The sequence below is a fragment of the Microtus ochrogaster genome, chromosome 21, assembly GCF_000317375.1.
Source record: "Microtus ochrogaster isolate Prairie Vole_2 chromosome 21, MicOch1.0, whole genome shotgun sequence".
NCBI classification, from domain to species: domain Eukaryota; kingdom Metazoa; phylum Chordata; class Mammalia; order Rodentia; family Cricetidae; genus Microtus; species Microtus ochrogaster.
The window spans coordinates 6,732,309-6,749,408 of NC_022022.1; the positions used below are offsets into that span (position 1 = coordinate 6,732,309).

The window sequence follows — 17,100 nt, forward strand, 5'->3', positions numbered from 1 at the left end:
CTATTATGTTGTAACTAAACCAATGTTGCAAGTTTACTCTGGCCCTTATCTAATATTGATGCAATTGTGGTTTTTGCTTTTAAAGATGCTGAGCCCCTGAGCTTTAGTGCTAAGAGACTTTGAGTTATGAGCCTGCTCTTGGTCATTGGCTAAAATTAAAGAACCCTCATTCTCTTAATTGGCTTAGTTAGTGTGGTAGCTATATCTTTCTCGAATGAAAGGATTACCCTCTGGATCAGGGTGTCATCTTATGCTCATCTCCTGAGCAATGGGGGGCACTCAGTTGGTATTCTCTTTATGTAATCACCTTGGTTTTTTCGTTTAGAAGTTTCAATTTATCTGTTGGAACATAGAAGAAAAAGCAGCTTCATTGTTATTTTAAATTAGGCTCCATAAAATACAGGGCTATTACTCAAGGGGTTGTGTTCAGGGAGCACTTGCATTTTTAGACAAAATAATGCCACTATCTGCTTGTCAAATTATATTCATACCCTGGACTTCTTTCTTTCTTTCTTTCTTTCTTTCTTTCTTTCTTTCTTTCTTTCTTTCTTTCTTTCTTTCTTTCTTTCTTCCTGAGACTATGTTTCTCTGTGTAGCCCTGGCTGTCCTAGAACTCACTCTGTTGGCCAGGCTGACCTTGAACTGAACTCACAGAAATGTGCTTGCCTCTGCTTCCTAAGGACTGGGATTAAAGGCATATGCCACCGTGTCTGGCCCTGTTTCCCCCTTGAAGCAAACAAATCTACAACAACTCAATCAAACCTCCAACTGCTAAATCCGAGATTGAAGAGATGATCTATGTTGTGCCAATTAGAAGTTATTACAGAAAGCATGGCTATTATCAGGGAAGTTGGAGGAGATTTCACAGCATATTCATCAGCAGGGGTGCACGAACAAGTTTAGTTATGAGGTAGTTAGAGGGTGAAGGTTGACTTGGCCCTCTGGCTTGCTTAGCTAGTTTTTCAAATACAGCCCAGGCTCGTCTGCCCAGGGATTGCTCTGTCCACAGTAGGCCAGGCTCTTTATCAATTAGTAATTAAGAAAATCCTTCCAAAACATGGGTACAGGCTAATCTGATTGAAGGAGTCCTTCAGCTGGCATTCCCTCTTCCCAGCGGACTTTAGGCCTATGTCAAGTTGACAGCTGAAGTTAACTATGTCAATCACGGAGGCAGATTAGTACTGAGGCATTCCTATTCTCATATGATGAGAAGGTGGAACTAAAGTTATTGGGGTGTAAATGGGGGATATAGAAAGATATGGTGCCTGGCACGCAGTTCTGCAATAGAGAAAACACTGGTTCAAAAAGGGATCAAAGGAGTCTGGGGCTATAGAGCATCTTAAAGAAGAGCAAAGCCCATCTAGACGTGGCCATATCCTCCAGGAAATGGGTGAGGCTGGTTTCTTATGCGTGAGTTTGGGTAGCAGACTTTAATCTTTGCAATTATCTTATGTCTATAAACTTTATTGAAAAGGTGTGAATTCATTTGACAAAACTAATATGGTCAGAATAAAGATATTGGTGAAAGACTGGAAGAGTTCATTTTAATTTAGTCACAGAGTCTTGAAAATGAGTTTCAAAATCTTCCTCTTGCTATTTTTTCTTTTTGGAGGCCAGTTACTAACTAGAATGAACATTAGGAAATAGTTCATAAAATTTCCATAATATCCTGTGTCAGAACCTTGAATAATTCAAACATTCATTTGGTCTCTGCTGTTTTATGTTTCAGACTTGACTATATGAATTAAAGTTTAAAAATTCCCAATATATCTTGCAGGATGGAATGAGTAAAATGACATCATGATAACCCTGTCCCATTTCTTTTTGAACATATATTGTTATTTTAATTGATGCATAGTAATTGCACACAATTATGGTACAACATAGCATTTTAATAATGTATAATGTACATAATAATCAGATGAAGATAATTGGTATGTCACATTAGACTTAACTATCTCCTTTCTTGCTGATACATGGCTATTTTACACAGTCAATTAATTGTTGTCAACTGTAGGTATCCTATAGAACATTAAATGTTATTCCTTCATCCACATACACTATGGTGAGAGCTGTTAGTTTTCTTTTCTCCATTCCTCTATATTTTTGAGGATACGGGGCTCAAATTCCTAGATTGGATGGGGCCGAAGAAGAAAAGCCTTGCATATCACGTCAAGGTCTTGTCTTCCCCTTGTAGGCAACTCAGTAGTTCTTTATAATCTGGAAAAGCGAATCAGGTCTGGACTGATCTCAGCGACTGACCGGCAGCCTGAAAGAATCACGTAGTGAGCCTGCTGCCAGGCAGCTGAGCGGGCTTAGCGGGGAGAGGTCCCTGGATGCAGATCTGATGGCCTGGATGTATGTTCCACAGAGGAGCTGGAGAGAAGCAGCTGCCTTCACACCTGCTCCTGCACATCCTCTCTCCCGTGTGTGTGTGTGTGTGTGTGTGTGTGTGTGTGTCTCTCTCTCTCTCTCTCTCTCTCTCTCTCTCCGGATCTCTCTCACTGCCTCTGTCTCCCCCATGTGTGTCTGTGTGCATGCATGTGTGCCTGTGTGTCTGTGTTCCTCTCTCTGTCACACCTCATTTCTCTTTCTCCATAGGAATGGGATATGCAGCAGCTACATGACTTTAATCTCTGTGCTTACCTTGCTAAAGTGTTATTCATATTGAATAAATACTGGAATTCTCATTGTATGGTTGCAGTGGGAATCAATGATCTCGAGTTGCTCACAGTTTACACATAACCAGATCAAAACATAAGACAACTACACACACACACACACACACACACACACACACACACACACACACACACACACAATCTCTATTTTAGCACCAAAAAACCTAACAGCATGCACTAGCCGTCTTTGGTCTTTAGCTCAGTTCTAAAGGTGGGTATACTTAGGCAGTATGTACTGGTCTGGGAGGGAGAATAGACTCACGGGTGCTGTAGCAGTTCGGGTGAGTGGTGAGTACCCTATGTACCAATTGCCTCCTAGGGAAGTTTCTGCCGAGGAAAGAGCGTTCTTTATTGGAAGACCGTAATTAGTATGTACCATGAAGACTAGAGCCGGCTTCCACGCGGGGATTGAGAAAAAATCTAGACAGCAGGGTCAGCATGGTGGTTTGGGGAGCTGCGAGAAAGGGCATCAAGCAGTCCTTGGTGATGGCAAGCCTGAGAGAATTTAGGAAGAGGCTGTGTGGTACTGAACTTGATGTAGCCACCTTCACCTCCATCCATATGTGCCACAAAAATGTACCCACCCAGAGATACTTTTCCTAAAAGATGTCAGGAAACGGTTGACTCTCACACCAGGGGTGAGAGCCTTAGACAGCCACAGAGGGAACTAATTTAGCAACTGACCATGACCTACAGACCAGCACAGTGTTTCCACTCCCAGAGAGCACCCTCCAATTTTTACCAATTTCTACCCTGTTCTTCCTTCAAGACAACTACAGAACCAAGGCAGGGTTAAGCAGAGTGAAGGATTTCAGCTTCCGTCTGTAAGCCCGCCACCCGAAGCTCTGAATGGAGAGCAAGGGGCAACGAACAGAATACATACCTGAAAGGGCCATGGAAGTGTGGAACTCTGCTTTTAAAATATTTAAGACTTCCCGAACACCATGTTCACCCTAAAAAATAGGAGGGGAGAGCCAGAGCTTTGACAGAACATTCTGACCGCCTGTTGGTGGCTAACTGTGTGTATGGTCAGCACTGTTGCAGAGAGGAGAGAATCAGAGAAAGCAGGATTATGTGGAGACTAAAGAAAACAAAGCGGGAAAGGAAGGGTGAGGGATGGTGAAGTCTGTGCAATACTGTGGAGGCCTGCAGGGGAGGCCTGCAGGGGAGGCCTGCAGGGGAGGCCACCTGAAACTCTTTTGCAAGCGTCTTCACTGGAAGTTGGGTTGCAGAAACCCGTGGGAATGAATGCCAAGTACAGAATCTCTTGCTAGCAATCCTACCTTGTAGGTAAGGCCCCAAAGGATTGGTCTTCCGAGAAAAATGCACTTAGCCCCAAGGGCCAGCGCCTTCAGCACATCATTGCCGGTTCGAACCCCACCATCCATGTATACTTCAACTCTCCCTTTGACAGCAGCCACCACTTCTGTCAGGGCATCGATCTGAGAAAGAAAGACACACGGGTTCAGGTGATTCTGCTTAGCTTCTTGTGGCATCGTGAGATGAATGTCCTCCCAAAGTAGAAGAGGACCAGGCCATCCGAGCAAACTCTAAGTCCTTCACTGTTTTCTCCAACTGTGCTTGCAGTCTCCTGAGGCCTGGAGCCTCCTGAGGACCAGACGAGAGTCCCGCTCACTGTCCCTGCAGCCGTTTTCATCTCCCCTCCAGTCTAGCTTCTGACTTCTGGCGATCCTCTCCAGGTTGGACAATTTGCTTGGTTCCTGATTATATATTCGGGGGTCGTCTTCCCAGTCACGGGATTCACTTGGCCCTAGGGAACCTGTTGTCCTTCAGATTCCTTCTCTCATCTGTTTCTAAGATGTCAAAGTCAGAGATGTCCTCTGCTGCTTTGACACCAAGTCTTTTTATTTTTTTTTAAGAAGAATAAATATGACCAGATCCTGACACTATGAAAGGAAGCCATCAAAAACTGCCCAAGTCTGAGCAGAGACATAATTAAAAAAATGAATGAAAGAATTTTGTACTTTGATGTTGATATGGAGGGAACACAGGATGTATGTTAGACCCATGTAATAACTTGAGAAAACTCATGTCCAAGTATGATCTGGAATATTTTTATGATGCTGTAGAAAAGGAAGTAAGTGTATTTATAAAATCCCCTCTAGACCTCCGCAGCAGAGCAGTTGATAGTAATTGAGAAGTAGAGCGCAAGCCAAGAGAGATAGTGCCTGGAAGCCCAGAACTCAGGAAGCAGAGGCAAAGAGAACCAGGAATTCAGGGTCAGCCTGGGCTACATAACATACGAAGACACAGGTGAGCTTGCACACACAGACACATACACACACCGATGAGCATGCACACACCCACACATACACACAGGTGAGCATGCAAACACATATACACACAGAGACACAGATGAGCATGCGTGCACATACACAGACACAGGTGAGCATGCAAACACATATACACACAGAGACAAGGTGAGCATGCAAACACATATACACACAGAGAGACACAGATGAGCATGCGTGCACACACACAGACACAGGTGAGCATGCAAACACATATACACACAGAGACACAGGTGAGCATGAGTGCACACACACAGACACAGGTGAGCATGAGTGCACACACAGAGACACAGGTGAGCACGCACACACATACATATATACACACAGGTGAGCATGCACACACCCACACATACACACAGGTGAGCCCCCACACACATACACATATACACACAGGTGAGCATACACACATAAACACACATACACACAAGTGAGCATGCACACACGCACATACACAAAGGTGAGCATGCACACACAGACACAGGTGAACATACACACATACACACACATATACACAGATGAGCAAATACACACTAAACAAATAAATAAATGTAAAAACTAAATTAAAAAGCAAATACATGAAATAATAACAGTAGAAATTGGTTTTAGCCTAGGGTTTAGAATAGTTCATTTTTAATAAGTTAGAGCAGGCCATTTACTGAATTCCTCTGAAAACGCTGTGTCTTGATTCCAAGAGGAAGCACAAAGACGGTGTTTTCTTTTCTATTTTTTTTTGGTGGGGGAGGAAAGGATTTATTTTTCTTTATTGTTTTTATTGAGCTATATATTTTCCTCCACTTTCCTCCCTTCCTCTTCTCTCCCCTTCTACTTTCTCCTGTGACTGCCAGGCTCCCGATTTACTCAGGAGATCTTGTCTTTTTCTACTTCCCATGTAGATTAGATCCATGTATGTCTCTCTTAGGGTCCTCTTTGTTGTCTAGGTTCTCTGGGGTTGTGAATTGTAGGCTGGTTTTTCTTTGCTTTATGTCTAAAAGACACTTATTAGTGAATACATATTACATTTGTCTTTCTGGGTCTGGGTTACCACATTCAATATGGTTTTTTCTAGATCCATCCATTTGCCTGAAAATCTCAAGATGCCATTATTTTTTACTGCTATGTAGTACTCCCTTGTGTAAATGTACCACAATTTCTTTATTCATTCTTTGGTTGAGGGGCATCTAGGTTGTTTTCATGTTCTGGGTATTACAAATAATGCTGTTATGAACTTAGTTGAGCAAATGTCCTTGTGGTATGATTGAACATCTTTTGGGTATATATCCAACAGTAGTATTGCTGGGTTTGAGGTAGATTATTTCCTAATTTTCTGAGAAATTGCCATACTGATTTCCAAAGCAGCTGTACCAGTTTGCACTCCCACCAGCAATGCAGAAGTGTTCCCTTTACCCCATATCCTCTTCAGCATAAGCTGTCATCTATGCTTTTGATCTTGGCCATTCTGACAGACGTAAGATGGAATCTCAGAGTTGTTTTGATTTGCATTTCTCTGATGGCTAAGGATGTTGAGCATTTCCTTATGTGTCTTTCAGCCATTTGAGATTTGTCTCAAATATTTGGGACAAGGACAGTGTGTTCTACGGAGACTCACAGAACAGGCTTACTCATCTCTTTGAAGTATTTTCTTTTGAAGATGCAATTGTGAGGGGCCTTGCTCAGGCTTATTGACGAGACAGAAGTGTTGATAAGGTTAAAATCCAAAGCTACATTCTGGTCCTTAACCTGATCTCCTTGTTGGCTCAGCACTCTTGGCTTGAGTCACTGCTCAGAGAGAGGAGTGTTATCTCAAGGCAATCTCCACTGAGGTTTTGGCTTGCTTAGTTGCGTCAAATGCTTTGCTCATTGAAAGTCAATATATGAGGAGAAATCGGAAAAAGCAGACACCAAACCCACCCATTATTAACAATGAAGCTCTATTCATTCTTTGCACACCAGACCCTGGAAGTGAAGGGCCCATTTCCAGTCCCCTGCTCCCTTCATCTTCTCCTGACTTGAAAGGCACAGCTACACCTCTCAATCAGCTTCACTGAGAGGCCCAGCAGAGTGAGCCTTTCTCCACACAGGCCTGGCATCCCACTGTTCTCAATAGGCAGAGCCTGCTAGGAAAGGAGTGATGGGCAGCTAAAGTCATTCGGCTCCACAAGTCCCAGAGTCCAGCTAGAGCAGCTTTGGGATCCCCAGTCTTAGAAGATATCTTCTAAAGAATTAATCAAGGACACACTTCAGGTTTTAAGTGTGTTCGATGTATTGTTTAGAATATTTTTTAAAATGAAGTCAGGCATAGTGGTGCATGCCTGTAATTCCCACACTCAGGAAACAGAGGTGGGAAGACAGAGAATCCAAAGCTAACATGGGCTACATGGTGCAACCCTATCTCAATCAAAAAACAAACAAACCAAACCAAAAGAAACAAAGTAGGAAATACTGGAATCAATGCAGATGTTCAACTATAAGGGGTTGATTATATAAATTGTCCGTTCATGACACAACATTAAAAAGAAGAGAGACATGAATAGAAGTATATGCCTAATACAATGGGCAACTGAATAGAAGGAAATTATGAAACATATTAATATGTATATATATTTTAAAGCAAAAGATCTATTTTTATAAGATATTTTATTATTTCTATTTTTTGTGTGTTTATATTTTTATTTTACTGGAAACAAAGCCTATGAAGAGAAGAAAGTGAAAGTCACTTGATGAAACTACTATAAATTCCATTTGAAGTAGAATTTGAAATTCTATTCCTTACGCTCATGTAGATTTACAACAGTTTTAACTAACATTTCTTTAGTTTTATTTATTTTCTGCATATAACTTTAGAGCCATTTTAATTTTGATTCAATTCTGCTTTTCCAGAGAGAAAACCAGACTAGCACCAATTTAAGAAATCAAATTCCAGTTTATCCTTCCTCACACTGCAACAATGGTCATGCATCTATTTATTTTTCTTATTTTTTTATCAATTTTATATACCAACCACAATTCCCCCCTCTTTCTCACCTCCCCCAGCCCACCCCCATCCACTCCTCAACCTGACAGAGGGTTGATCTCCAAAATACATAAAGAACTCAAGAAACTAGACATCAAAATACCAAATAATCCTATTTAAAAGCAGAGTACAGATCTAAACAGAGAAATCTCAGCAGAAGTGTGGAGACCCAAAACCGTGAGCCGACTCCACCTTGTCTGAAAGTAAAAGAGTTATTAACAACAGGTGTGGCTACAAACGAGCGATTCTGGCCTAGGGTGTGGCTAATTAGTACTTTGAGTGTTGAAGTAGATCTGCTCCACCTGGACCAAAGGTTGGCCAATTCAAGGCTTTTCCTTGCTTCATGATCATGAAGCCTGTTGCCTCCCCGACTCCCATTTTGGAGTGACGTATTACAAGCATGTGGGTAAATGAGGCGAGTATTCCCTGAGTTCAGTGTTCACCGAGTGACCCTCCTGACGCTGGCCTTTGTGTTTCTTTCTTATCTCCTCTCACCTAACATTCTAATCCTCAAGCTCCTACCCTGGGACATACCAACCAGCTGCGGCTAGGATCACGGCAGAAGTCACCCCAAAAAGGTGGCTCCCAACATAGAAGGATCTCAGCTGGCTGAAAGACATTTAAAAAACTGTTCAGCATCCTTACCAGGGAAATGCAAATCAAAATGACTCTGAGATACTGTCTTACACTTGTCAGAATGGCTAAGATCAAAAACACTGATGACAGTTTATGCTGGAGAGGATGTGGAGTCAGGGTATCACTCCTCCTCTGCTGGTATGAGTCCAAACTTGTACAGCCACTTTGGAAATCAGTATGGCAGTTTCTCAGAAAATTGGGAATCAATCTACCTCAAGACCCAGAAATTCCTTACTTGGGCATATAGCCAAAGGATGCTCAATCATACTACAATGACACTTGCTCAACTATGTCCATAGCAGCATTATTCGTAATAACCAGAACCTGAAAACAACCTAGATGCCCCTCAACCAGAGAATGGATAAAGAAAATGTGATGCATTTACACAAAGGAGTATTATTCAGCTGCTAAAAACAATGACAATATGAAGTTTTCAGGCAATGGATAGAACTAGAAAAAAAAATCACCATGATTGAGGTAACCTAGGCCCAGAAAAACAAATATGGTATGTACGCACCCATAAGTGGATACTAGATGTAAATCAAAAGATAACCAGACCACAATCCATAGCTCCAGAGAAGCTACATAACAAGGTAAACCCTAAGAGGGACACACTGATCGTCCTGGGAGGGGGAAAGAGATGAGATCTCCTGGGTACACTGGGGACTGGGGTGGGGGTAAAGGGAAAGGACAGGAGATAAGAACATGTGGGAATGGGATGGTTGGTTGGGGGGGGGATGGAGTGGGAGAGCAATGAAAGATATCTTGATAGGGGTGTTTTTTAAAAGAATTATTTCTTTTTGTTCATGGATGTTTTTATAAGAGATAAAAGGAATTGGAGAGGAAAAAGTTTTCCTTCTGTTGAATGAGAAGTGCCTTTGGGGAAACGAGTGTAAATAGATCTTCCAAAACAAATTAACAGCTGCTCTCCATTTAAAGACTCCTTCCCTGTTTCCCTTTTCTCATTTTCTCACTCTCGAGCTCATTTGCGGGCCAGTGTAAGCTGCTAGAGATCTGCATAAAGGATTCGTCTGTGTGCTATGCACTAGTGAATCAGTACATTTCAGATCCATGTTGGAAAACACTTTTGTGTCCACGTGAGGTGCTGCTCCTTCCTACACTGTGTCAGATAGGATGTCTTGAGATTTCTAAAAATCCATGAAGACACATCTGTTTTAATCGATCACTGCTGGGCGATGACAGGGGCCTCAGTGCCTTTGGAACACCTCATTCGTTACTGTGAACTTTACACATTAGCTGATGTCTGTAAATTCCTGTATCCTAACTGTAAAATTAGGATGTATCTATTTTGCAGCAGTGTCACAGAATTTAGGCATGTGACACATACAATTTACAAAAATAGTCATATGTACCTTAGGCTGTTATTAGTTATTCACCATCCTTCAAATGTATAGGCACTAGCCCTGATAAGGGGGACAATGTGCAGCAGATTTAGTAGGGGGCTTTGGTGTAGCCATGCATAGAGCATTCAGACACACCCCTCGGAAATCACCCTACTTACTGAAGCAGGAACCTCGTCAAGCTGCCTGCCACCATGGTTGGAAACAATGATGCCTTGGACGTTGTGTTTCACTGCTAACTCTGCATCCTCTTTTGTCAAAATCCCCTTGAGGATAATGGGCAATCGAGTTATACTCTGAATCGAGGAGAGGTCATTCCAGCAGAAAGATGTACTTGGCAAAGACGTGGGGGCAGGAAGCGTGGAACTTCTCTGTAGGGAACAGTAAGGTGAATATTAGTCCCAAATGCTCACACCACTAGAGCCACTCAGAAGATGAGTGCACTTGGAGCAATATTATTTGTAAGCTGTGAGACCTGAGCAAAGATACCCAGCTCTGGTTCTAGCTCCTTCTTCTCACAAAAGTTGTGTGAAGCAATGCTGCTTCAATGACATGTTCACTGACCGTTAATCAATGTCTTTGCTTGATGATTATTCTAGGATTTGGAGACACAATGACGGATAAGACAAATCTATACTCTAAAAGGGTGTGGAGTTTAGTACGTGAGATGGATAAGAAAGAAAAACAGTATGGGTCATTTTGAGATTTTCTTTCTTTTCTTTTCTTTCTTTCTTTCTTTTTTTTTTTTCTTTTGAGACAGGTTTCTCACGTAACAACTCTGGCTATCCTGGAACTTGCTTTGTAGACCAGGCTGGCCTCAAAATTACAGAGATCTGCCCATCTCTCCTCCTGAGTGCTGGGGTTAAAGGTGTGCACCACCACTGCCGAGAGACTTTGACATTTTATGGTTGAGCTAAGAAAACTAATAAAACCAAAGCAATAAGAACCTTAAACTAGGCATTGCCTTTTATCTGGCCTTGGCTCTCGGCATGCAGCAGATTTCCTTAAGTTTTGACAGGTCTCTTGATCCAAGGACACCCAGAGGAATCAGAGCTGCCCACAGGCTGAAAAGGCCCTTATCGCTGTGGCCCTGATTTTCACTCTCAAGGGCATGACATCCTTTTCGATTGTTAGGATGTGACGAAGGAAGTGTCCCTTGTCGTCCTTAATTGAGAGGCTTCCAAAACACATGCTGCAGTGCCCTAATGCTTCTGGAGGAGTTGGAAGTTTTCAAGGCAGCACATTGGGGTCCCAGCTGTCTGGACTAAGCTAGCTGTGCACCTATGCCGCGGGGTTCCTCTCCCGAGAGTCGGTTTGTCTGTCTATTCCGTGCCAAACAAACACTTTCTGACACGAAATAGAAAATCTTAGATGACTACTTTAGTGTGTTCTCCAGTTCCTGCACAACTCTCCAAGACCTCCCCTCCACACACACACACCAATCTCCCAACATCAGGCCTAGTTGAAGTCTCTGCTGGCAGCCTGAACAGCTTCAGAGATGCGCATTTGGTCTTCAATTCTGCCTGGAAGCTGTGGGCAGCTAAAACCAGGTGCCAAGTCTCTAACTGCTCCCCTCTTGCTCCCCCACAACAAGGCAGGTAGGGGAAAATATTCGTGGAAAAGAAGGCAGGAGGGAGAAAGGAAGAGATGGGTGAAGGAAGGAAGGAGGAGGGAAGGAGGAGGAAGAAAAGGGAGGGACAATAAGGGGTTCTTCTTATTGTAAACACTGCTTAGAAGTAATGCCCTCTGGGTCTGATGGCTTTCTCACCTCTTCAGGTGATCGGAGGTCCATCCGCATTAAGTTTGCCACTAAATTGAGTTGGTTTCTTATGTCCTGTCGCCTTTTGGCACCTACTGGTACATCTACAGTGATCACCAAAGCTTTGAAACCCAGGGCTTCTACTCTCCGAATCAGCTGTTTGTTGAGCTCCCAATCTGACTGTACGTAGAGTTGGAACCATCGGAGGCCTCTAGGGGCAGCTGCAACAATGTCTTCCAGGGGACAGCTGGCGTAAGTGCTGGTGACGTAGCAGATGTTGGCTTCCTGAGCAGCTGCAAAGCAGGGGGTGGGACCCAGTTTGGAAAGCAGAGTTGTCTGAACTAGCCTCTGGCCAGATTTCCCTGTGAGTGGAGAGACTGCCCCGTTCATTCTACTTTCCCACAGGGTTTGGGTCAATGGAGAGGCCTGGTGTTGTGTTCTCTTCTGCATAGGCTGCTCTGTAAATCTTGTTTATAATAATGAGAATTTTCTAGCAGGAGAAGTCAATGAATCCCCCAGAGCTGCCCCCCCACCCCCCAGTCTCTTGTGGCCTCCTGGAAAGGAAGCCTTCCTATGGGATGCTTCCTACCTCTGGCTGTGCTCCTCTCTCCATCAGGCCAGGCAATGGAGTGAAAAGCTGTGGGAGAGATGCAGATGGGAGCCTGGATCTCCTGCCCTTGGATTGTGGTCCTGGTGTCCACCATTGACACATCTCTCAGGTATCGGGGGCGGAGGCGGATTCTGCACCAGACAATGCGGTGGATTATTCTCTAGCACAGTGATGCTTTCTGCAGCTGGGACCCTGATTCCCAATGCAGGCCTAAGCAGACTTGGAGCTTAGATCTTGGTGGGATCAGTGGGCTGGTTTTGAATAAGCCGGTGTAGGCTCAGGAGGAGACTAATTGCCAAACAACCATTTCCCCCACATGACTCGGTAACTCCTGAGGTGTCATTGAACCAGAGTCCCCCTTAGCCTGTCTTGCTCTGTTAAGAGTCCTGTTTCTGTGGCTGGTTTGACACTCAGTGCTTAGATACCTAATTTAGTCTTTATCAGCAAAGACTAGACAGGGAAAGAAAAGGAGGGAAGGAATTTTAGGCATCACAAGGCAATTGAAAGCATCCAAATCCTAGAAAACAATCATGTTATCATCCCCCCCCCCCTGCTACCCCACAACTAATTCATTTGACTTATATACTGCTTTAGGGAAGGTAGACTAATTCACAAATGACACCTAAAACATTGTTTTATGGCAAATAGAAACTTGGCTTTAGCTATTGTCCATTGACATACGCTCCTGCCCTTGGTTTGCAAGTCCAGTTCTCACCGGAAGCAATCTTCCATCATGCCTAGATACCCCTTGATCTTATTTTCTCCAAACTTGAGACCTTTTCCATCTTTCTCATTTTCATCCTCCATGGCGGGGAGGTTTTAGGAGCTCAAGGGCGCTGGAACTACATGCAGGTTTCCCTGCTGGGCACGCTGGCAGGTCCTGCTCCATTTTTGACATGTCACAAAGTTGCTGGCACGCAGAGAACTGATAACTCACTTCCCCTAGCTGTAAGACAGATTCTCTCCACAAAACATCTCCCCCCCGCTCCCTATGCCTCATCCCCATGCCACGATAAACCAGCACAGAAGCCAGCCGAGTTCCTGTATACGCTGTGTTCCATCCAAGGAGCTCTCCAGCAAAGCACGTTAGGGTGACAACAGAAAGGGCAAAGGGGAGACCTTCTAAATGCGGCGATGTTGTCCTCGTATGTGATGCCCCCGTCAGCTGCTCCTTCAATAAAGTCCCACGATGACTTTGCTAGCTGCTCACGAGCGTGTGCCTTAAAGTCTGCCAAGCACACGAAAGACATTTCCGGACCTTCAAAAGACAAAACCCGGACAAAGCCAGTGAGAACACTTTGGTCATAAAAGGAAGGCTAAAGGGGGATCAGAGTGTGAAGCTGTCTAGATGTAACATCTGTATTTTGGTCTTCTCTAACTGCATGTCTTTACTGCTGACCCCCCAACCGGAAGACCTCCATGCTGTCAGGGCACTCCCAACACCGGGTTATTCCTTCTTCTAAATGTCTACCATGGCTGGCACGGAGATTGTATTGAGATTGTCCCACGTCTTAAGAGATTACCACCCTCCTCCAAGAGTCTTGTGCCTCCTCATCTCCTTCCAGGTGGCTGGGGTCTTCCTGAAACGGAAGTTTCTTCACACTCATGGTGTCTCCAGGTGCCCATTTCACCTCACTTGCCCTGACCAGGAACTGCCTGCTAACAGCCTGATTAGCTTCACGTCTCAATGGTTTTGCTTTAATTTGGCATTCACATCACTGTTTGAAAACTCTGAGCTGATATCAAGTGAGAACTTCCAGGAATCCCAGGATATCTGAATTACCCAAGGTGTGGACAACGTAATGAAAGCAACTGACTCCGGTTACTTCTTGCCTGGGTGATTAGGAAGTTGCCAAAGTGTCACCACCTTCTACCTCTTTGCCAAGGAGACATTTTGCTCCCATTTATTGCCATCCATGATCTGAACCCTGCAAACAGTCCATGGTACTTCTGATACAAACACACAGGAGGGGTGAGAGTACAGAGTTTAGGGGGGGCCAGTAACTTCTCCAATAGGAGCAAGGACAGTGAGATCAAAAGCTGCAAAGATACTGAGACTCTGGGGTTGGTCACAGCATCCAGGGCTCTCATGTGAGAAGATTCTAGAAGGGAAGGAGGGGAAAGGCAAACTTTAAAGCTCTAGCTAACCCTAGTGTGGGACACTAGGTGTAAAAATTACCCCAAGCCTAAAAGAAGAAACCAAAGGACTTTTAAGTTATAGGCTGAGGGGAAAGGTATACTTCTCAGAAACTCACTCTTCAACCAGAATGGCAAAGGACCAAAAAGACAGATGAAAATGAGGGGTGCTGAATACCTTGGCTTGGGTTCAAATGAGGCAGAACTGGCCTGAGGACAATTGGAGTGAGGAAAAAGCCTGGTAAAGTACCACCTAATTCCTGCCTAAGGGGCTGAAGAGAAGTTTTGTGACAAAGACCAGGGTCTCAGGGAAGTGGAAGCGTTAGATGGAGATTAGGAAGAGGCACTGGCCTTCAGAGAGCTTTGCATAGATGACCTTGTCAGTGGATGGGTGGGAAGCTACTTAGTACGAGTTAATCCGACAAAATTCAGCAGCCACGGTTAACTCAGCCCTACCTACCTCACTCACTGATGTATCAAACGAACAGACAAAAACAGCCCAGAAACCCTAGGCCAATGAATTACTCATGAACACCCAACTATCTTGCATTTTCTTGTTCGTAATTCTGCATGCGTAGAAAAGTGAAGACAGCAGCCCCCTAGAATGTTATTGCTCAGAAGACCTGCTTTCAAGGTTAGGTCTTGGTTTATAGCTAGCTAGAAGCTTCTATATCAGCAAGGCCTGATAAGAGAGATTTAGTGTATCTGACTGTTTTTACAATGATTTATGCTAAACACCTGCTTTCCTACTAGGAACCTAGGACTTTGGAACGGAAGGTGATCATATGACCAGCCCCCAACATGAACCTGTAGGCCAATCCCGAGTGCATCTCATCCTAGCATTCATTAGAGGATTCAATGTACCTTTTGGATCTTTATACTTGTTTTATTTTTTTTCCAGACCTTTCCCTGTCCTAACTTCCCTTTGCTTCTTTTCACTAAAACAACCCAAATCTTCAACTCTATGCTGAGTTCTGTGAATTCTCCCGGTGAATCCACTCATCTACATACTGCACCTCTTGGCTTTAGGAAAGAACGGCACCGAATTACTGTGTAGACTGAAAATTACCTCAATTTAGAATCCCTCTGTGAGCCATGTCTCTGCTTTGATGGGGGGAGGGGGGGTAAAATTTCAGCAGATTTTGAGGGTTGGCATCTTACACATTAAATGCCCATGGCCGTGTTCTTGTAAACATATCTAGCATAGAAACTGCACAGAGCTGGAGTATGATCCAAGAGCAGCAGTTCTGTTACCTGTCTATAGTACGGTGATTATGGAACTTGAAAACTGTTTGACAATGACACATTAGTCTCAGCATCCTTCAGTGTCAGCAAAGCTGTCTGTTTTCACATACCCTTCTGATCTTTCTGTCTACTAGGAGCTGTCAGCATTTCTGTTGAGGAGACAGAAGCATCAAAGCTAAGGGGCTATTAATCTCTTTCTTTTGGATTCAGACAGACTGAGGCTCAGAAAATAGGAAACTTGAGGATGATTAGACAGTAAAGTAATGCAGGGAATGACTTGGGAACTGTATCTCCTGCTAGTCCCCCAAAGAGAGATGCTTGCTTCCAATTCAACAGTAAAGAGCAACATTGTCATTATAGTAGTTTAAAATATGAATTTAGTCTAAAATAAATTACATGTTAAATTACATTTAAGAAAATGTTGGAGGCATAAAGATACAATTATACATTTTCCATTTTATGACATATGTCAAGATTGATAGAGTGCCGAGTTCATTATTCTTATTAAAAGAACAATGGGAGGGTTACAGTTGAAGGGGATCTGGCATACTGTGCCATCCAAAGCATTTCCCGAACTTGAGAAGGCACTTCGGGTGATGTTTCTGCATGTTGCAATCTGCTTCCCACCTGAGCTGAAACCAGAAGCTGAAGGGAGGGTTCTAGTCACCTAGTGATTCCTTGATGTGCATTTCCTCTACCTCATTTGCAAGCTTTGCTTCTGTTCTTTTCCACTCTCTTGTCCTGAGAAGCAGGCTGGGAATGAGGAAAGCCTTCGCACACAGCTCTTACAGCACGTGAGTTGTTTCGGGGACTTTATCTCCTGGAGCTTCTTCAAGCTCTTTCAGGGTTGAAAATTGGAGAGAAACAGTTCAGAAATGAGTGATGACTTGGGAATCCAAGAGCAAGGATGTTCAGGGTACCTGCTGCTTGGTTTGATGTTCAAATGCTGATCCCTGACCCAAGATGCCAACTGAGCTGACTCTCCTGAGGAGGAAGACCTTGTTTTGTTAGGGTGATAATAAGAGCTGAGTCCATATCCTAGACCATGCGTCTTTTGCCTCTGGGAACCGAGTCAATCATCCTAGACAAAGCCTCTGAAGATTTTATAAAGATTTTATGAGTTGCTGTTACTTGAGAGACTGTGGAGTGTCAGATTTTGCATTTGGATGGAAAACTCTGGGGTTCTCTGTGGGGAACAAGGTTAGAATCATGGGGGTACTGAGAGACATGGGGTGAGAGAGTGAAGGGGAACAGTTTACCTCACTGAAGGCTTCTTTGGTAATCCAGGAACTGTCCTTCAAGGTCCTTTGGCCTGGTCTCTTGGAATTTAGAATTTAGGCCAAGATTTAG

General features: G+C 43.8%; 1 protein-coding gene across 2 annotated transcripts; it reads right to left on the reverse strand.

The window, feature by feature from the left end:
• Positions 1 to 1,817: 1,817 nt before the first annotated feature.
• On the reverse strand, positions 1,818 to 13,619 carry Hao2 (hydroxyacid oxidase 2). Of its 2 annotated transcripts, none has more exons than XM_005357089.2 (7): positions 13,489 to 13,619; positions 12,349 to 12,500; positions 11,769 to 12,052; positions 10,162 to 10,371; positions 3,965 to 4,123; positions 3,565 to 3,634; positions 1,818 to 2,269 (listed from the first exon to the last, which is right to left on the reverse strand). In XM_005357089.2, the coding sequence occupies exons 1-7, from the start codon at positions 13,617 to 13,619 to the stop codon at positions 2,214 to 2,216; spliced, it is 1,062 nt and encodes a 353-aa protein (XP_005357146.1). In that variant the 3' UTR covers positions 1,818 to 2,213. The 2 variants fall into 2 exon arrangements, with proteins under 2 accessions (XP_005357146.1, XP_013205369.1); XM_013349915.1 differs by having other exon boundaries at positions 1,831 to 2,220.
• Positions 13,620 to 17,100: the final 3,481 nt, after the last annotated feature.